This window comes from Arachis ipaensis, chromosome B3 (assembly GCF_059453495.1).
Source record: "Arachis ipaensis isolate K30076 ecotype BB chromosome B3, ASM5945349v1, whole genome shotgun sequence".
Taxonomy (NCBI): domain Eukaryota; kingdom Viridiplantae; phylum Streptophyta; class Magnoliopsida; order Fabales; family Fabaceae; genus Arachis; species Arachis ipaensis.
The window spans coordinates 147,294,062-147,316,343 of NC_142438.1; the positions used below are offsets into that span (position 1 = coordinate 147,294,062).

Sequence of the window (22,282 nt, forward strand, 5' to 3'; positions counted from 1 at the left end):
TATTAATTTTTTAACACCATAATTCGAATTATACCATGAATAACTGTGTGTAATTCGAATCAGGTAGATTCAAATTAGTGTGTGCGTCTGTTTGTGTATAATTTGAACCCAACTGGTTCGAATTAGTGTGTGGGTGTGTTTGTGTATAATTCGAACCAGTCCAGCTGGTTCGAATTATATAAAAATGACGTTCGAATTTAGCTGGTTCGAACTACATATAAACATGCATTGGTGGATTCATGAAGCAGTTTTCGTTTTGGCTGATTTGTGTAAAATTTTGCTCCTCTTGGCTTATTATTGTGATTTGTCCTTTTTAACATATATTTTATATTTAAATATATATTATATAAATAATTAATTTAAGGATTAATTTTTTTTATATACGTAACATAATTGAACGTAATAATAAAATGCAAAATTATGTATACCTATTATTCTTATTGTTTTTATATCTCTATCTTTAATTTGCTGTCTTAAAATAAGAACCAAACATAATGAAAATGTTCAAATAATCTGGAGATTTGTATTTTGTACTGATTCTATCATGACTAACGAAGAACTAAACAGAAAAAAAAGTCTTAATTAGTAGTTGGGGAAAAAAATGTCAAGAAGTAGTTGGAAAATTTTGGTTGATACGTTGGGGTAACGAATATTTTGTAGTGGAGTCAACGGCAATAGAAACAAAATGTCTGGTGTGCACATAATAAGAATTTATTTTCACCTTCCAAATACAATTTTGCCAAATAAAAGGAAAACATGACTTTCTGTACAAAAGTCTTTGTAACCCCATGTAAGGGCCTATTTTGATTCCCCTGGTCATCGTAATTCAGTAACTACTATAGATGAAATTAGGATCGGACATTATTCTACCTTAAAATCAAAATGGTTTATATATTCATCATCAATGCATAAGACTTATTATATGCTGAAAATATTTATGAAGATTATACTAATTTAGATTTTGCTTTTACACATTAAAAAAAAATGTACGGTAATTACATCAACAGAGATATCTACCTATCTTGATTCAAATGAAGTATATAGCTAATAGCTAGGTTTCTTTGTTCCTTCGTCAACAGCTTCATTGCCTAGTAGTCCCTACCAACACCAAGAAATTAAAATGGTTGCGACTAATTAATAAATTTGTAGTTTGCACATCATAAATAAAATTAAATTTAAAAGATGCAAGAGAAAGAGTTCAGTATACACACAAACTCTCTTAAATTTCAAAGTTATGCTACATATCCAAATCTTTTTAATAACTAAGTTGGTTTAATGATGAAATACGGATATTTCGCTAAGTTGCGGTGTCCGTGTGTCGGATACATTTCGAACACGACACTCGTTTGACACGTGTATCTGCTGTGTTCAACTGTGTCTTAATAAAAAATAAAAAAATTTTCTCCAGACACATTTGGACACACTTAAATACCATCACATGTCAGCATATCCAGTCTTATTCTTAACATATATTTTTAAAATAAATTTAGATATAGTATACATTATTATTTATTAAAACAAAAAATATTTTAAATACTTGATATAATTAAAATAAGACATTAAAAATAATTAAAAATTTTAATTTATAATTTAATATAAATAAAATATCAAAATATCATTACGATTTATTTAAAAAATATTTTATATTTTATATGTATGTGTGTATTTCGTGTCATGTAAAATTTTAAAATTCGCGTGTCGGAGTGTCCTGTGTCGTATTGTGTCCCGTGTCCGTGCATCATAACTTCAAACCCAACAAAAACTAATTTTATTAGTAGAGCGTGAATACACGCTCCAACTACGTGAAACAGTTCACGTGTTTCTCTCATTCTCCTTCTTCTTTGCGTTTCTTCTCCTTCTTTTACACGTTCCTCCTCCTTCTTCTTCGGATTTCTTCTTCTTCTTCGCATATTTCCTTCTCATTGTCGTTCTTTTATTGTTGTTGCTGCGTTTTTTTTCTTTTCCTCCTCCTCTTCCTAGTGATTTTACATCATTATGTGTTTCTTTTTTTTCTTTATTCGATTTTTCTTATTTTAATTCTTGTTAAGGGAGTAAATGAGAAGGTAAAATAAGAAGAAAAAAATGAACAAAAGAAGAAGAAGATGATAATGATAAAGAAGAGGGAGAAAGAGGAGGAATTTTGAGTTCTCGTTAAGTAATTTTGGTGCATTCTGGATTTAAAATAAGGTGAACTTTTGTTCTGTACTTATTTTGAATTGAGTTTGTTTATGTGTCGTCATCATTAAGTAATTTCGGTGCATTCTAGATTTAAAAAAGGTGTACTTTTGGCCTAAACTTGTTTTGAACTGAGTTTATTTGTGTGTCGTCATCATTAAGTAATTGCAGTGCATTCTGAATTTAAATAAGGTGTACTTGTAGTTTGAACTTGTTTTAAACAGAGTTTGTTTAGTGTCGTCATCATTAAAAAATTTCGGTGCATTTTGAATTTGAACTGTTATACATATAAAAAGAAGACAACGACGATATTATGATAATAACGATAATGAAAGAGAAAAATGAAAAAAAAAATGAGGAGAAGAAAAAGCAGCAGCAACTTCTTCAAGTGTGTTAAAAGTCATCACAACCTTTACGACAAATGGACAAAAAACTTATAAGCACGACACAAAAAACAATTCTATATTACACCAAATTGCGTTTCAAAATGCACTGAAACAACCATTAAACTTAACATAAATAGATTCATCCAAAAAACAATTCAAAACTCTAACATTCTATTCAAATTCAAACCTTCAACCATGAACATTAATTTTTACAAAGAAAAACAAAATTATTCAACTCGTTGACAAAATAACTACACCAGCATTAACTACTAACGAACTACATTAACGAAGTTCGAACTAAACCTCATCTACTTGATTCGTTTCAAAACAATAATCCAATTCATTCTGGTTCAACTGACGATGTAAACTTGTATCATTCATTGTCTTCGAAAAAAAAAAACGAAATCTGTATAGAAAAGGCAGTTATATATAGTTGTGCGATAAGTCAAAAAGTTATTAGAGATAATGGTGCATTGAGCTGAATTAAGTTATACCAACTTGGTTAGATTTAATTGGTTAAATGACTTATTGTAAATTTTACTCTCTTATCAAATAATAGTAATAAATGACAACCTTGTCAATAAAAATGACCAGGCCCATCAAGTTTGACTTCTATACTCATAAAGAACTAATTATAAGAACAAAATTGTGTTTATACCAACTAAACAAAACTGTCTTACTATAATTCAGAATATAATGTTAACCTAAATTGGGAAACCACTGTGTGACACTGACACACTTAGCTTCCACACCTGAAAGAGGCATGCATTTGCGACTTGCTAGAAAACCCACCCTCAATATTTTAAAGATCACCACTTTAACTTTAATAAAGACATGAAGGCTTCAACTAGTCCATACTGTACTTGAAGTTTTTTGTGATACTTATTTAATTTTATTTAATAACAAAAATCATAATTAATGTATTTGATATAAAATTATTCATGTTTTTACTTAGCACTTTAATCTTTTAAAAGATATACGAATTTATAGTATATTGTTAAATTTCAACACAAAGTAAAAACCACCTTAGCACAATAATACAATATATTTTAAATTTGTCACAAACCAACGAATAGACATATTGTGATGAAAGAGAAGCAACTCAATTGTGCATATCACTGCATCCGTCTCCAACTTTTAATTTCTATTTATTTTTTACAAAATTTAAAAAAGAAGAAGAAATATTATGGGTATTTGAAAAATTTCAACCACCACACATGGGTAAAGCAGAATTTGTAAAGCGACTGCATATGCCCCCACTTGACGCAGCTCCATTATTATGTTGTTGATCAAAGGAGAGGACCCCAACTAGAAAAGATTAAATTTTACCAATTTGGGGTTGATTCCTTTCATAATTATAAGATATTATTTGGATAAAATACTGCGGCAATATATGCCCATATGACTAAGACATTATTGTACATGTTCATTATTATTCGAAGTCGTGCATGTGAGATCAGAGAGCATGCAGTACACATTTGATTTTATTAATTAGTTCTTCAGTTATTAGGCTTAATTAGATATAATAATATATATAATTTCTAGCTAGTCCTTGTTGTTTAGCTATTGCAAACTACATAGCATATATTTATATAGCTGTTGACAGACCACAAAAGTAGGTGGGGTTCATACGAGATTATGTTGCTATATATATATTTGAGTGAAAGGTAAGTTGAGACTTGAGATCAACTTTGCTGGAGAATATATAAGATTTTACTGGGACAATCATTTTTGGGAATTCTTTGAGGTTAAAGTTTTAAACAAATTTGTTCAATCTCTGAGGGGCCTGGAACTATTAACACAAGAAAAGATTTATGCAAGGAATGTCATTGACTGGTCTATATCAGCCATGTGACATTCATAATCATAGATAGATAGAGTGAGCTGGTTCAAGAAACAAGCTATCTTAGCCTTCGACATGTTATGTCCTTTACAATTTGTCTCTTTTCTACTGCATCCCTTTATAACCATTAAGTCTTTCCAGTGATCTCTGAAGAATTATAATTGCCGTATCTTCATTATATATATTGTTCTTATATCGTTCTTTAAAACATATATTAAAAACAAGGTAGAAAATCATCAATAGTTATGTGTTAAATCGTTATTTTAGCTTTAACAAAAAAAGAAAAAGTAGTGTTTCGAATTTTTTTATAACTAAGCTAGCTAGTTTCGTTATAAGTCGTGCAATTTAATTTCATTCAATCCACACTAACTAGTTTATACCTTTTGACTCCGAACTCCAATCCCTCATTTGAAAAATAAATATTTTGTGTACACATTATTAATTATCTTTTGTACTATATATGTTGATATGAGAAATGTGTTATGAACATATTCAACATGAACCACCCATCAATATTCTCAATTTTGTCATTATATCTTTTCTTTGGTTTTCTTTTTTTTTTTTTTTAACCCACCTGACTACTTGTATTTGAGTACATCAAGGGAAGCACTCACTATTTGGTGCATAATAAACTTACACTTATTAGCTCTAAATCTATATATATCTCTTTATTATTTAAGTGAAATGTAAGACTCATACTATATGATCTTAAATTCTGTATAACACATCTTTTAATTTTATTAAAATTATTAAAAAGAAAACCCTATAAACAATGAATTGAAAAAAAAATCTCATATCTTAAAATCAAATCAAAGCCCTTTCACAGCCCCACTACTACATTTGATATGCATGATTTTTCACTATACACATAGCAGGACCAAATAGTAGTAAACGAGAAGAGGTGAAATGAATTGTGAAATGAAAGGTGAGATATGATCAGGTGGCAACATTTATTTAACAGAATGAGTGATGAAATAGTGGAGAATGGAGGCTATTTGCATGACCCATGACACATGCAAGCCGTGTGAGTTTGTCATACTCATTATTATGAATGTCACTCTCAGCTTCCCCGTAAATAGGAGCAAACAAAGGGTTCAAACCCCCACACATAAAGAAATTGGAGAGCAACGAGAAAAGGTGCCACAATAATGCACTATCAATCCAAAACCCCATTATGCTCTTCGATCTAACCACCCCAACCACATAGTGGGTCTACAAATACAGCTGGAACACAATTTCACTCTCAATTCTAATGTATACAAGCCTTTGCAACGCACATTTCTCTTATTAATTTTCTTTTTATATAACAACAAATCAAGAACGTATATTGCAAAAGAACTTAGTTAAAAAAAAAAGAAAACACTTGCTATGTAATTGGTACTCATTGTATGTCTTTGTATGATAAGTATATCATATTTGTCATGAATCAGTATATATGTGACACTTTCAACTTCTAAAAGTTACCTATTATATAACTAGTATAATAAAGAATATATGGGTGTCCTTTGAACAAAATATTTTAAATTTTAGCATATTTTAAATATCAGAAAATTCAAATATTGTAATTAATTTTTTTATTAAAATAATTTATTTGATTTAATTAGTTATATTTTAAAATGTTGTGTTTGAAAAATAGTTTAATTACATTTATTTATAAAATATATGGTTAATTATATTATTTATTAGTTTTAAATATTAACTAATACATTTTGAAGTGAGATAGAGAGATGAGAAAATTAAAATCCCTCCATTATAAGTGAGATAAAGTAAAAAAATTACATTGATAACTAAAAATATTGAAAAAAAAATAATAAATTTTACTTACTTTGAACTTTCTCTTATTAATTAATTGATTAATGCATAGTTGTTTAGTGTCCCCTTTCTTATGGTAACTTGGGCCGAAGTTATGCATGCTTAGTTTCGCAAGGCTTCACATAATAAGGTCTACAAATAATCATACTAATGAACTTGCACTTGCACCGTTAAGGATGAATGAGCATGAGTTGGTTTAAGATATACTCCATTCTAATTGGATTAGAATAAAAAAAAAAACTCTAATAATAGAAATAGTCTTTGTTTAGATTAGACTAATTAGAAGAAAAAGCCTGTAACAATACAAAAAGTGTATATATATATATATGGGGAATAAAAATCTAACTAAAAGCATTAGGGCGAAAAAATGAAAAACCCGTAATTTTTTCGTACTTGGCCAATCTCTAAACATCTTAGATATAAGGGAGGATATAAAAAAGGATGAGACTAAATAAATAATACGAATATTCATTCACAAAACCTGAATTCATGTTTCCCATATCATTAATTGTTCACTTAAAATATCACAGTATCACACTACTATTTAATAATGGTTATTATTTAACAATATATTGATCACGTGTGCATCAATTTAGTTTTATAAGATTTGACTTTTCAAATTAATTTCTAAAAAATACACTTCTGAATTAAATTAGTACTTTCATTAATTAAATGATGACATGAGATACAAATTCTAGTCAGCATCTAATTGACAGAAAAAAAATACTAATTTAATTCATTGTATCTTTTTAAAAGTCAAAAACTAAATGAGTGCAAACCGAAAACTATTTTGACTGCTTAATAAAATATTCCCTCGGGCCAGTATCCGACCTGGACGTCAAGCATAACATATATATCTAACTCTTGCCTCGGATGTTACGCAAAAGATTTTCCAGCATCCAGTCTGTGCATCGATGACGTCGAAGCATCAACAACGTTCCTAAATTTAGGTGTAAAATTTAGAATACTTTTCAATACAATAATTTCAGCAACATTGTCAATGTTCAAATTTTCAGCTCCTTTAGAGACGGTTGAAATTCTACGGCCTATCATTTTTCGAGGGATAAAATATACGTCCTACTTAACAAAGGAAGATGCCACTTGATAACTTTTTCACTTGACATCAACCAGATGTGTGGGGTGTGGGGTCCTATAATACTCGGTTGCTTTAGGATGCAGTTGGTAGCTATTTCATATTTGTGTAAGCAAGTATTAACAAATTATACAGGATTCAAAATGTATAGAATTGTGGTCGTTAAAATTAAGAATCCGAAATAATTATATGGACGGCGGTATTTGACTCAAAAAGTAATGTATTTCTACTAACGATAAGGTTCCTTATGCATTAAAAACTAAAAATATTTTATTTTTCTATCAAAAGTTTTATGAATTTGTACGCCGTTGTTTACAAATTCAAGCTGTATGTTAATGAATGCAAACGTGTATTATTCCGGTTATGAATAATAGCCTATGTTGTTCAGCTTACAACACATTACACACACATAGAAAAACAAAAAAAGGCTAATAAATAAATAAAACATGGGAAAACAAGGACACAGCGCACAGAAACGAACCTGGGAGGGCCACAGTACTCTGTCCATTGCGATAAACAAAATTCTTACGTTGAAGAGTCCTTCTGTATATTAAAAGTAATGAATAGTAAGTAATATAATACTAGAGTCTAGAGATAGTGGTCTAGTGGTGTCAGACCCAATTAGATCTCCCACTTTTAGAGACGTATTTTGGGATTGAAGTGCCGATTCTATTGATAATCAAGATTATCAAGAAACGAAAAACGTGTGCAAGTTATTTGTGGTAATAGTATTGAAGTTTATACTGCTACTACCTTTGCCTTTAATAGCCTTTGACTGTCACTGAAGTATTGATTTGGATGGTTAATCCCTGCATCACATGACGCCGCATGAAGAGCTTCAAATGTCAAGGTGCAGGCCAACTGCACATACAGTATCCATATAGTCTCAGACATCAAACCAAATCCCTATTTCAGTAGGTTATGTTGAGACCAACCTGATAATCTCTATTTCTCACTTTGCCCATCACATCTTCCATTGCCCGACTATTAACCCCCATTCTACTGAGAGCAGCTCTTAGATTCTCCTCGCTAATTCAAATGATATCAATTAATATCAAATCATTCATAACAAAAGAAAGGGGGAAAAAACACCAAAGAACGTGACTTAATATTAAACATTCCCAATAAGGCAATAACAATCAATAATTAGATGGAGTAAATTAGTTAGAAAGTTAAACTATCTACTTGATCGTTCATCAGATCATAACACTCACCCAAAATGTCGATAAGGGCAACCATGATGATCTCCAACACCAGGAGTTGATAAAATAATCTTTTGACAAGAATAGGGAGTATAATCCTGGAAAATCCATCAAAATATTACTCACTGAAATTGATCAAACTTATGCACATAAAACACAAATCAATCCTGCAATGTCTACCCCCTTTATAATAAACATTATTTTGATATCAACATGTTCTTAACAACTAAACAAGTATTCTTTGTTTTGTTAATTAAAAAATAATTTAAATACATAATTAATTAATAACAACGGTATTTGGACATGAGTATCAAAAGATTGTTTGGTGTATATGAATACTGTTTTTCCAAATAAAATACACAAGAACTAACTTTTTAGAGTAAGTTTCAAATTACAAATGGAAATAAATGAAACATCCCAAATATCGGTCATGAAGTTCAAAACTTACAGTTTTCTTCCCTTCTTTCCCATAATTATGGCGTATGTTGTATGCATAATCTTTCTCAAACTTCTCCAGACCAACCTACAGCGAGATGTTTGATTAATAATTTAAAACTATTTGAGAAAAGAAAGCAACATATTAAAAAAAAAACTAGTTGGAGACTACAAATCTGTATGTCTAGAGAGATGTGAAAGAAACAGAATAGAAAGACATAGAGAATGATGCAAAAGGTCTTAATATCAAACTCGAAACTGTTCTAATTTTCATTCTAAATTTTCATTCATGTAATTGGAATGTAAGAGATAATATACAAGCAGCATACTTACCTTTTTAGAGAACTCCTCTCTCCAAAATGCAAGTGAATCATCTACGTTCAGGCCAACACCCTGCTTATATTACAGAGAAAAGGACAGTAAGATAAGATAAGACAATATAAGATCACAAAGAGTAAGTGATAAGCAAAGGGATTAAGGAAACTTTTTTGGATCAATCAATCAAGCATATCCCAATAAATCATTTGGTTCAACAATGAAGGAACGTCAAAATGCATTACTTTGACTGACAATGCAAAAAAATTTAAAAGAAAAAAGGGCAAACAAACAGTAAAGTTTGGACCCGGCAAAAATATTACCATAAACCATTATACGAAAATGAATCCAATCAAAGTGTGGACAACCATTACAAGAACTACTCAAACCGAATTTATCATAATTTTTAAAAGCAACAATTAACTTTTTATTAACAGAGTGCTCTGATTTTGTTCTGCAACATGAAACAAAGTAACTTCAACCGTCAGGATTCTTCCAGAAAGTCCCCAACCAGAGCAATGGAAAAAAGAGGAACGAATAAATTACTTTTAAACATTATGTGAAAACATATGTCAAACTACAACCAGATTAGCTACACAGTGGCTGTCCACCCATGTGCATAATAGCAGCCTTGTTTAACATCTCACTTATGACTGCACAGACAAAACAGTATTTTCTTGTGCTCAAAATGCAACCAAACATAACCTTCAGAAATAAGCCTAGTTGCATCCTCCCTGCATGCTTTAAATGATGATCCTCTCTCAGCTGCAAATAAGTGGTATAAATCAGATCAGATGTTAGAGAACAAATAAAAAACACCGTGACTCAGTAAGTGGAAGTTGAAATATACATTATAGAAATGTGGCCATAATTTGTTACAAATATCTAACCTTTTCAAATAGGTGACGCATGCACAAAGGAAATGAGCTCTTGGCAACTTGATCAATGTCCTTTAATGATATCTCACCATATTCTTTAGGCTGCAAAAAAGGTTCTCAATCAAAGAGATGATTATCAATCCAACATCACATTCATACCTAATAATAGATATAAATGATTGGACATGTTGCATCCATTACCTGAGAAAAATCAGGACCCAAATAACTCGAACACAGGGCCTCCACAATCTATAAAGAAACAGAGAGTCAACTTCTATGAAAAACAAACAACTTATTCATACTCGAATCGCATAACTACACTTACAGGAGTCAACCTATGTTGTTCTTGTTCTCTAATTGAAGTTGCCCATTTTCTGCAATAATTAAAGGCAATTGTTTAAACTTTAAATCTTAAATCATTTAAAGAAAAAAATAATAATAAACATTTATTACGATCAACATGACCAAGGAAACCTGTTTGTTAGGATGAGTGCCTTTGACAGAAGACTACGAAAAATTGTGGCTACAAGTGAGACAACCTGGTAAAGGAAAGCAGAAATGCAGAATTGAAATAAAAAATCAACGATTGAAAACAAGAGTGAACATACAGTAGTTACATTAACCTGATTCATTGCAACGTATGCATATCCCTGATTTATAAATACTTTCCGTCCAGTTACAAGCTCTGGAACTTCTTCAAATGGTACCTATACGGGAAAAATATACAAATGAAGTAACCCATAGTTTAATGAAAGAATGTTAGTTAAAGATGACGAAATGACAACTGTGAGGGCAGCATGGAGCATAAGAACTACTTTTCCAAAGAGATATTAAGATAATCAAGTTCTTCTTTCTCAAGACCTTCACCAATCATTTTCTTCGTCCCGAGTTCACTAACCCATCTCTCTACTCTGTATCATCCGCAAAAACATAAGCACACCAATTACTCTCTAAACTAAGTGTTTGGTAGTTGGGGAAAGCCGGAGGGGGCGGGGGAGGGTTCAGAACTTTCCCAAGTAAGAAGCCATCATTAGAATCCAATATTGAACTTATCTTGCATATAGAGAAAGATAAGAAATACTTAAAATTGCAGTTACGTTACCAATGCAACAGATTAATTTAATTGTAAGATATATAAGTAATTAAGCAGAAAAAAAAAATAAAAAAGAAAGAGAAATGCATACCTTATAGTAGATTGCATCCGCTGCCAAAAAGGTAAGGGAACAAAAGAAAAAGCATGGGCAATTAGTTTTAAATAAACCAACAAAACACGAAATAACTTGTAAAATTCAACTAGAAAAACAAACGACAACTTTTGAAAATTGACGATTTTATTTCTTTAGAACAGAGCGGTAGTACAAATAAACCACTTTAAGAATGGCCAAGATGTCTTTTTCAGATATTAATTCATGCAACTGCCACATTGGTAGTGGATTCACATATTCTTAGCAAGGTTAATTCACCATACAGTATTGAGCATGCACATAATTCTGCTGAAAAGAGCTACATAAATTACATGGTCAAGAAACGAAAGCAATGTGCTCTTACTAGTGGATAAAGACAGGTTATGACCAATAGAACGTGCAACTTGTCCCAATTTGTCTTTCAAGCTCTGAAAATTGAAAGATTCTAATTATTAGGCAATAAGCGGCACCTGTGGCTACTTAATTCAATTTGGATAACAATTTTGAATACAAGAGCAACAAGAACGTTACCTCAAATTCTGCATTGCTTACAGCCTTGCAAGGAAGGTCAAATTCTTCCATGATGGCCCGCTGTGCACTCATAAGCAATGTAAATGATAAGTAAATACCACACTTGAAATACGAAACCATGACGTGTAGGTAGATACTACCTGAGCTTCAGCAGTTTGATTACGAAATCGGTGGCGAAAGAGTGCAGATTCCATAGAAAGAAACCATTTCCTCAATTCCTCCCTAGACATATAGGCAACAATTTAGTAATTTAGTTTACACGGAATTTTTTTTGAACAAAAAAAAAAGGCAATTAGGATTTCATGTAAGTATAAGGTTTTTATTTCTAATTTTAAACCCACTACTTTGATCTGAGTAAATCATCATTCAGGATCAATAATATGAGTTTGAAATACTGGGATGAGTAGTCAACTTCATTCTCCATAGACCAAATTCAAGAGTGTTAATGGTTTGTGCCTCATCTTACCAATTTATTCAATTCTGGCAATTTCCAATCAGTATTGGTCTAATGTTATTTATAGTATGATTCATTATTATTATGGTTAGCATCAAAGAAAAAGTGGAATGCATTTAAATGGCATGCATGAAACAGCAGTAAAAAAATGCAGAAAAGAGAGATAGAGAACTCTTACGTTCTGCAATACACAAGACGGAGAACAAAATGAGATATAATATCCTTGTTCAGAACCTGAGACGAATCTTGATGTCTCATATTTGTTTTCCACAGCTCATTTACCTGCACAAAGGAGTTTTACTTTCAAATAAGAATGGTCCAAATACCAAATGACATAATTAAATAAAATAGTAACCGATTAACGACGATTTATCCACTGTTTTTACCAATTTTTCCATTTCGTCCGGTTTCTTTCCCCTTGACAAGCCATCAGAGATCCCCTTGAGAACTACAACCAGCAACAAAAGCAAATTGAAACACTTCAAAAACATGACAATGACGCAGCAACAGAAACTCAGTACAATTACACACAAATCTGATGCTAATTCAATACTTTAAAAAGAAAATAAAATAAACAAGACAAGATTTCAGATCTTCAGTTGAACACAACACTCAAATTAACGCAAACCTACACAACCAGATCTCGCTCTCTTTTCTTTTTATTTTTGCCTATAGTTTCTTAGGTACATCAGATTATCCAAACCCTAGGTAACAGAAGAGTAGGCGTTTTGAAACATTAATCGAACGTGCACAGATCTTTCGAGATGGAAGAAGAGAAAAAGAGGAAAGATTGACCTCGGAGACGATCGATGGCAAAAGATTCGAAATCTTCTAGCCTGACTTCGAGCTCTGGAGCGGAGCGATAAAGGGGAAGGGTCGGAGAGGCTGAAACGGAGCCACTGGAGGAGGAGAAGCTCCTGTGACTCTGATGAGATCGAACAACCTGCATCGTTTCTTGTGCGGTGGCGAAGACAGAGCAGTACAATCTGTGAATTGCTTCTCACAATGCAGAATCTCGGTTTCTGAATCGCGCGCCAAATAATTTGGCTTCGAGAGCAAATTGGCGGGAAACCATCTTCCATTGTTTTGGTTGTGAGAATTGGGCTTTCGTACAGTGAGAGAGTTCAACCTTCAAAAGCTCTCTTTAAGATCGAAAAATAATGTGGCGGTGAGGCCCAATAACTAGTTGCAAAATATAAGAGACTAGCCGACAAGCCCCCCCAAAAAAAGAGACTAGCCGACAACCCAAAATGAAAAGTCTCACTCACCGACTTTATTTTTGTTTTATTTTATTGTCCTCGTTAATTAAGGGAGTGTTTTTTTTCCTGCAAATACCATAATATTGAATTTGTTTTATATGAATGATTCCGCAAAACTCAAATTCATGTTTGAGTACTTTACATACAAATTTAAGAAAATCATTGGTCATAATTATAAAAATATATATAATATATATAATTAGGATTAATAGTTAAAATTTACTAAAAGGGGGGTTTCTCCTGTTGCTAACTGCGGAGTGGTGCGGTAGGACCAGATGACTTAGCCGAGTTCTTTCGTCCAATCTCTTTTTTTTTGTTCCAACCTCTTCTTGATGCCCTTTAGGATTACCTTATTGGCAGCTTTTACCTGGCCGTTGGCTTGAGGGTGTTTGATGGAGGTGAAGCGCTGTCAGATCTCCAATCCTTCAAGGAGATTCTAAATTTTTTGTCGGAGAATTCACTGCCATTATCGGAGATGATGACTTATGGGATTTCGAAGGAGTTGATTACTTGCCTCCAAAGAACTTCCTGCACCGGGAGGTTGTTATCGTGGCCAAGACCTCCGCCTCGATCCACTTGGTGAAGTAATCAATGGTCACTATGAGATATTTGAGCTGGCTAGGTGCAGTCGGAAAGGAGCCCATGAGGTCGACCCCGAGTTGGCAAAAGGTCGGGAGGCCATAATGAGCGATAGCTCCTCTGCGGGGGCCTTGTGGAAATCACCGTTCTCTTGGCACTTAATACATGACCTAACGAGCTTCATTGACTCCTGGGTTATCGTGGCCAATAGTACCCGGCCCTCACAACTTTTTGGGTCACACTTTTCCCCTTATATGATGGTCGCATCATCCCTCGTGGATTTCCCTCAGCACATAGTCCATCTCTTCCGGACGTAGGCATTTCAAGAGGGGCTGGAAAGTTCCCCTTTGGTATAGAGCCCCCTGGATTATAGTGTATTTGGCAGCTTCTCCCGTTTCTGCTTTGGCGCACTGTCAAAAAGCTTTCCCTCCTCCAAGTATTGTCGGATGGGCGTGGTCCAGTCGGCGTCCTCTAGTGAATCCATTACCAAGGTTACTGACGGTTCTTTGACCGCCCCATGGATAAGGAAGCAGTTACCTCCCAAGGTCTTGGTGCTGGCCAATTTTAACAACAGGTCTGCTCTAGTGTTCCTTTTCCGGGGGATGTGGTGGACTACCACCTTTCCAAAGCTGGCACACAATTTTCTAGCTTTTTCTAAGTATTTTTGGAAGAGTGGATCTCGGACTTGGTAGGTGTCGTTGATCTGCGATGTGACCACTTGGGAATAGCTTATAACAAGCAAACTTTCGACCCCGAGCTCCTTGGCTAACGAGAGCCCAGCTAAGATAGCCTCGTATTTGGCTTGATTGTTCAACACTGAGAACTCGCATTAAGGGATTGCTTGTACAATAGCCCATCCGGGTTTTTCAAAATCACCCCCACCCTGCCTGAAACATTATTGGAGGCTCTGGCCATGTGAAGCTCCCACTATTAGGTCAGGGGCTTAACATCAAGATTGGACATTTAGGCCAAGAAGTCTGCCTGGGCTTTGATAGTATGCCTTGGTTGGTAGGTGACGTCGAACTGTGATAGCTCTATTGACCACGCCATCACCTTACCTGCCAAGTCGGGTTTTTGCAGCACCTGTTTGATAGGCTGGTCGGTTCGTACTACGATTGGGTGGCTTTGGAAGTATTGCTTGAGTTGTCCAGATGAGATGAGTAAGGTAAAAGCTAATTTTTTCCACCGCGAGTATCGGTTTTTGGTATCCTGGAATACCTTGCTAATGAAATATGCTAGAAATTGTCGGCTCCCTGCTTCCCGAATAAGTGTCGTGCCTATTGTTTTATCTGAGATCGCTAGGTATAGATATAGCAGCTCTTCGATTTGCGATTTTGCCAACACCGGTGGTTCCAACAAGAGTTTCTTGAAGTATTGAAAAGTGGTCTCGCACTCCTCCTTCCATTGGAAAGTGATCAATTTTTTCATCAAGTTGAAGAAAGGGAGGGCCCTTTGTACCAAGGCCACGCAAAAATGTGAAAGGGGTGCAAGTCTCTCTGACAGTCTTTGGACGTCTTTGACAGACCCGGGACTGGCCTTCCAGATGATCGCATCGCATTTCTCTGGATTGGCTTCGACCCCCTAGCTAGGTTAGCATAAAACCGAGAAACTTACCAGCTTCCATTGTGAAGGTACATTTTGCTAAGTTCAGGCGCATCTTGTGTTCGCGGAGGGATCAAAAAATTTGGCAAAGATCATCTAGCAAAGATTCTAACTCAGCGGTCTTGACGAGCATATTGTCAACATACACTTTTACCGTCTTGTTGATTTGACTTTGGAAGATTTTGGTCATCAGTCGTTGGTACGTGGCCCCGGTGTTCTTCAGGCCGAAGGGCATGGCCGTATAGCAGTAATTGTCGTTTGGGGTGATGAATGTTGTTTTCTCCTCGTCAGGTGGATGTATCGGTATTTGGTTGTACTTAGAATACGCGTCCATGAAGCTCAGATACTTGTACCCAGATGACAAGTCGACAAGGTTGTCGATGTTGGACAATGGAAAAGAGTCTTTGGGAGCAGCCTTGTTCAGGTCCGAGTAATCAACGCACATCCTCCATTTACTATTGGTGAAGGTTGTAGAAGGCTTAGAGAAGGGGAGGTTGAATCTATGGCCTTCTTTTACCTTAATGAAATAATCTTTTAAGAAAAACTTTCTTTCTGAATCTGTTTGAACTCAGCAGTGGAAAATTTATGAGACAATTTTATTTTATCTCATGAATATCAGAAAACACAACAGAGCAGGGAAGAGAGAAGCTGACACCATCATGTATCCTAGTTCGGTTGCCTTGTGCAATGCAACCTACATCCAGTCTCCAGTACAACAGTGGTGAAATTTTCACTATAGTTAAAGTATTACATACACCAATTCCACAGGATTGACACAATCCGTTCACACTCAAGTTCTAACCTAACTTGACTTGGTTATGCTAATACCTAACTCTTCACTCTTAGTGCTAACCCAACTAAGAAAGGGATACCTCACTGGTACAAGATACAAGACACAGAATCAACCTAAAGAAATGTGAAATCACTCTAGGCTTTTCACTCAAGTGTTTCTCTCTGCCTCTTTCCACTCTTAGGCTTTTTCTATGACTCTCTCATTCAGCATTTTACCTCAAGAAATTACAGAAAGATAAACATTAAAAAGAAATTACAATTTGTAAAATATGAAGGAGATTGATGCTTCAATAGCCTCTTTGCTATGCGATAAACCAGATTTGCTTGCCTCTGATTCAGTTCTTCATTCTGGCGGAATGCTCCTTTGACTAGGAAGCATTGTCCAAGTTGATGAACTTTTTCAGAAAACTCTTCTTAGAACATACACCTCAAAACACTGGTTATCTCTCCTTTTCTTCTGAAAGATGAAAAATCTTCTTTTGTATCTCCTTGTATGTTGCTGAGTTGCTCTCTCTTAGGTCAACCCTCGAGCTGTGTGCTTTACCAACTCACCACATCACCTTTTCTAGTTAATCCTCAAATTAGGAATTTTGGTTTTGACCTTCTCTTGTTGATTGAAAGCCACAGGATAGCAGAAACAAGTATTTTCAATGGTAAACCCAGATTTTGGCCATTGAAACACTACTTGGTCCCCAAGACACATTTTTTACCATAGATTTACAGCAGTGTTGAACAGATATCATCTTTCCCATGTATCCCAATTTGGAGTGGCAGAGAGTTGAAAATGAAGATAAGAAAATGAGATGCATGTAGAAGGAAATAAATTACCTTTAGCCTTTGACTTCTTCTTGATACAATTTGATGTGGGTGATTAGACTTCAACCTTTTTGCTAAACCTTCTCTTTCTTGCTTCTTTGGTGAACAGCTTAGGAGCTAAGCTTTTTCTCTCTCTCTTTCTCAGAGTTTTGACCGAGACAGGAAAAAGTGAACGTTGTTTTGGAAGCAAAGTGGAGGGATTTGCCTTGAGTGATATCAAATCGGGTTTGGGTTCAATTAGATTCATTTAGCCCGTTTTGATTTCTTTGCTTTGTTTCTTTTGAGCTTCCTTTGGATTGTAGCCCACCAGCCTTGTTTATATTTTTCATCCACTTGAGCTGCTGCTTCAGATTGATTTTTGGCCTGCAACACAACACCAAAATAATCAAAACTGATTGGGTAATTAGCCCAATAATCTAATGTTTGTCATCATCAATTATGTTAGTTAATTTCTTAACTCAACAATTGGGCTTTTGGACCATCACCACGATCGACAACCAAGTTGAGTATGTGAATTATCAAATAAAACCGGCCTATAGGAGGCTGGTTGTTTGCCTTTTTTACTTCAGCCACTCGGTTTGCTAACATATTTCATCGCTTCTGCGCCATTGGCTTTGCCTCCGCCTTCACGGCAAGTTAGTGGGACATGAAACCAGGGTCCAGGCCCAGCATGTCCGCTGGGGTCCACGTGAAGAGATCCCTGTTTTCTCTCAAGGGAGATGCTAGGGGAGCTTTTAGTTCATACGGCAAGCTTTGTTTCGGTTCTGGCCTGGGACATTTTTTTATCCTTGCATGTAGATTTGCCACGAATATTCCTGTTGCGTCACAAGATTTTTTTCGAATGCTCAGGCTGGTGTGATCACAGGCTACTGTCGCTTCTAAACCGCCATATATGGTTCCAATTGCATTGTCGTCTGCCCAAAACTTCATGGTTAGGTATCTTGTGAATACCGCCGCGTAGAAGTCTTTGAGCGTCTTTCTGCCCAAAATGACATTGCATGCGGTTGTGTCTTTGAAGACGACAAAGTCGGCCATGACAATTTGCCTCTTGACCCTCTTTCCTACGCTGAGAGGGAGCTTGACTGCCCTGTCTGGCTTGATGAAGAAGTCTCCCAGGCCCACCACCCTATTCTGGTGTGTGTGGAGGTCATAGTCACGGAGCCCGAGGGCGTCGAAGGTGTTCCTAAACAGGATATTTGAATCGGCGCCCGTGTTTACCAGTATCCTCTTTACGAGCCCGGATCCTATCCTGACTATAATAACCATGGGCGGGTCATCGGTAACGTCCTGGATCCGACAATTATGTGATCAAAATGTGAAATCGGGAAAGGTTGGTGGCGTGCAGTGTTCTGCGGCTATTGTCGCAAGGATCTTAAGCTCTTTCTTCTGGGAGGCCTTTGACTTCTCGCTTGACCTCCCAACCACCACATTGACTACGATGGTGGAGTCCACCTCGGCTTCCTCCCTTGATGGTAGTCTACCTGCTTGGGGGTTGCGGCCCTCTCCCATATTTGGGGATCTCCCTCTCGCGGATTTCCGAGGTTCGTGTATTATTTTTGCGAATTCCAAAAGTTTTTCATCACGGATGGCTTGCTCCATTTTCGTGTTCTTCAATAATAAAGATTCGTCGCCAAAAGTACTACCACAACTTAGAGATAATGGACCGAATATTTTTTGGAGTAAACCTATGTTCTTAGTTCTTCATTAAGGTTTCAAAACTCTATGCAATTTCTAGATATAAAAGGAATAAAGGATTTAAAATTTAATCTTTTTATAATTTAAATTTAAAATTAAATATTTTATCTCACATTTGTCTATCTATTTTATCTATATAAAAGTTGATACCAAAATTATTCTATATTCAAATAATGACATATGGATTCTTTAAAATGTTGCTATGTCAGCATATTAGTATAGATGTAATTTTATTATGAAATCAAATATATTTTTTCCTTTCAATCTCAATATTAATTCTTGTAACAATTTTTATAATAATTAGCAAAATAATTCTTATAATTAAAATTCCATTTTAATAATGTTAAATGTCTTTTTCATTATTCAATTCATATTTTATAACGGTTCTCATAATAATTAACAAAGTTTTTTTTTATGTAAAGTATCATATATGTTGGATCTTAAATTGTAGATTAAAGTATCTTCAATTTTGTTTAGAGGCACATGAAATATTTTTTTTTGGGTGACGAAAAAATATCAAACGAACAAACAAAAAAGGAAAAAAAAAAAAACAAAGAACTGCTTAAGAAGAAGGGTAGTTCTACTAAATGTTACTCTCAAACTCCTTTCAAGTTAACAGAAGCTCCACATTGTGAGAAAGAGTCCTCATCACCGTCTTTACCATGATGTCTGCTACTGTATTTGCATCTTTTAAGATCAACCGAAAATCAACTCGCCATTTGATATCCCAGATTTTCATCACCAAAGGATCAACAAAACTAGAACAATCCTAAAGATTATTGACAAGAGTAAAGGTCTCCACACAATCTGTCTCACAAATAACATTGAGAAATGCTAGGGGACCAGCAATTTTGATGTTTTGTAACCATCAATTGGCCATCAATAATATTTTTAATGGTGTGAGATTACATCTAATGGTGGGAGATCACTCACTTTTGTTTTGATGGTTAAGTGCTGGCCAGAAAACACAAAAATTGCTGGCCCCCTAGACTTTTCCAATAACATTTTTATGCCCCAAGTCGCAGGCTAGAAGATATCCTCTCCAAATAGCGAACAACTCTCCTTACAGAATATTATGACTCTCAATTGTTTCCAAACAATCTCGTTGCCAACTTTCATTTCAATCTCTGGTAACACAGGCAAAACTAATCCGAGCACCATTATCAGGGTAACTAATATCATAATTAATCTTAAAAGTATCCATCGAGGGAGATCCAAGCGCCACTAATAGTAGAGAGAATATACACTCATTGCAACTCAAAAATATTCCAAAGTTTCTTTTTCAAGGACAAAAACCATACTAGCTTAGTCACCTTATTAGTGGACCAAGACTCATGAAATGAAAAATCTCATTATTCTTGAAACACCAAATCCACCAAAGACTAGAAAAAAATTTAAAAAGATGTTGTTTGCCATAAAATAAGAACCATACTATTGCTAATTCCTAATTTTAGACTATTACAATCAATTTTATGTCTAATAATCCAATTTTTTTTGCATGCACTTTAATAGTATTATAAAATACACAAGTAACTATAATAATGTTAGATAAAATTATAACTTGCATTCCATCTTTACAATGTTTAATTTTGAATTGATTCAAACTAAAATAATATTCAATGTTATTTTATTTTATTTAAATATTTATATTTTAATTTTATCCAATAAAAAATACAATTTATTTATACTTATCAAAATAGTTGATAATATAAATATAAAAGGTTTTAATTTTCGAAACATAAATTAGTAAAAATAACTTTAGAGATTATACAAATAATTACCTTACATAAAATCTTAAAATATTTATAATCCATATTTTTAGGTAATTAAATTTTCATAATTTCAAAAAATATATATTTTTAAAAAAGTATTTATCATTTGTATTTAAAATTATTTTTATAATATTTATTAATCACCTTTATTATTTATTTGAATGAACAACAAAAGAGACATATCACTCAGAGTCATTGTACCAGCTTGGACCAAAATTCCCCACATATGCAGTAACACTAACGGAGTCCCATGTTCACGACCAGAAAGGTGAACGTGTTCATCGGAGCAAATAAATAGTGTGTACGCATGACTTATTAAATGATTTAGAGTGAATATATCATTTGGTTCCTGACAATTATCTGGAAAGGATAACGAAGTCTCTAAGAAAAAAAAAATACCCAATCCGACTCCTGATTTTTTTTTGGCACAGAAGCCTCATTGTCCTTTCGAGGTAATTATCAGAGGCTGAGTTGGATTTTTTTTTGTCAAATGACTCGTTATCTTTTAAGTAATTGTCAGGACCGTTTTGGATTTTTCTCAATAATATTTAGGTATAATTCTATCCAGAGCGTGTGAATTTTTAGGTGTATTTTTATCCATTGTTTCAAAGAGAATATACACAGGAAAATGCCGCGGAATCCTCACCCACCAAGGTAGGAGGATCGCGAAACAGCTGCTTTGGTAACACTGTGTCCGCTGTTTCAGGCGGAAAGAACAAGAAGCCACTCATGAAAGTGATGGATGATGATGATGATGATGATGAATATGTGCTTTGTGGCAAGTGTGGTGGGGTATGGAAGTGAAGGAGCTCCACAGCAGGACAGGCCAGACCATGTTTAATTTACAGTTCAGACTTCAGAGTGCATAACTGATCATGAAAAGTTTTCAAAATTCAAAACAAAACAAGATCCTAAGAAACTAAGATTCTAGAGATAGTTATGCTTTGGACTCGAATGAATGTGCAAGCTACTGTTATGTACTTATGTGGGATACACGTGTAACTAACTAACATTGACACTTATACTGTCAGTAACTCCAAAATTCTTCATATCCAATACAAAACGAAATGCTATTCATTGATGAGGTAAACCAGTTCCACAGTAAAGGTTGTGTTTTTCTGAATAAAAAATAAAGCATCATCAGGGTCTTAAAAAATTGGATAAATTATTTCAAATACCAAACATTTTATTTTGATTTCTTTTATGATTTATGGACAGGTGACCCCAAAGCTCAAAATCTAAAATTGTCATATATTACACCATGTATAATCAATAATTCAATAATTATGCATAAGAACATGGTAGGTCTCAATTTCTTTGGTATATATGATATGACCTTCTCCACCATTAGTGGCTCTCCACCAACTTTATTCCAACCGTTTTTCATTACCATTTCATTTGATGGCCCACATTTACTGAGTGATTCTGTTATATTAAATCCAACTCTGAGTACATACAT

At 34.3% G+C, this 22,282-nt stretch overlaps 1 protein-coding gene across 1 annotated transcript; it reads right to left on the reverse strand.

Moving 5' to 3' along the window:
• Window positions 1–6,646: 6,646 nt before the first annotated feature.
• EMB2813 (DNA primase, large subunit family) lies at window positions 6,647–13,374 on the reverse strand. Its single transcript, XM_016335585.3, has 20 exons — window positions 13,104–13,374; window positions 12,695–12,756; window positions 12,487–12,590; window positions 11,995–12,076; window positions 11,855–11,914; window positions 11,688–11,751; window positions 11,324–11,343; window positions 10,763–10,846; window positions 10,614–10,678; window positions 10,465–10,513; window positions 10,341–10,388; window positions 10,152–10,241; window positions 9,967–10,026; window positions 9,280–9,339; window positions 8,960–9,034; window positions 8,524–8,609; window positions 8,245–8,338; window positions 8,063–8,170; window positions 7,791–7,852; window positions 6,647–7,156 (listed from the first exon to the last, which is right to left on the reverse strand). The coding sequence occupies exons 1-19, from the start codon at window positions 13,255–13,257 to the stop codon at window positions 7,835–7,837; spliced, it is 1,383 nt and encodes a 460-aa protein (XP_016191071.1). The 5' UTR covers window positions 13,258–13,374; the 3' UTR covers window positions 6,647–7,156; window positions 7,791–7,834.
• Window positions 13,375–22,282: the final 8,908 nt, after the last annotated feature.

What these genes read in the sequence shown, in the direction of transcription:
- EMB2813 (XM_016335585.3), bottom strand. Translation starts at nt 13,257, where the DNA reads ATGCAGGTTGTTCGATCTCATCAGAGTCACAGGAGCTTCTCCTCCTCC. An exon ending in ATCAAACTGCTGAAGCTCAG is followed by an intron (nt 11,915 to 11,994) that starts GTAGTATCTACC and finishes ATGAGTGCACAG; the next exon opens with CGGGCCATCATGGAAGAATT. An exon ending in TGGGTCCTGATTTTTCTCAG is followed by an intron (nt 10,242 to 10,340) that starts GTAATGGATGCA and finishes CCTTTTTTGCAG; the next exon opens with CCTAAAGAATATGGTGAGAT.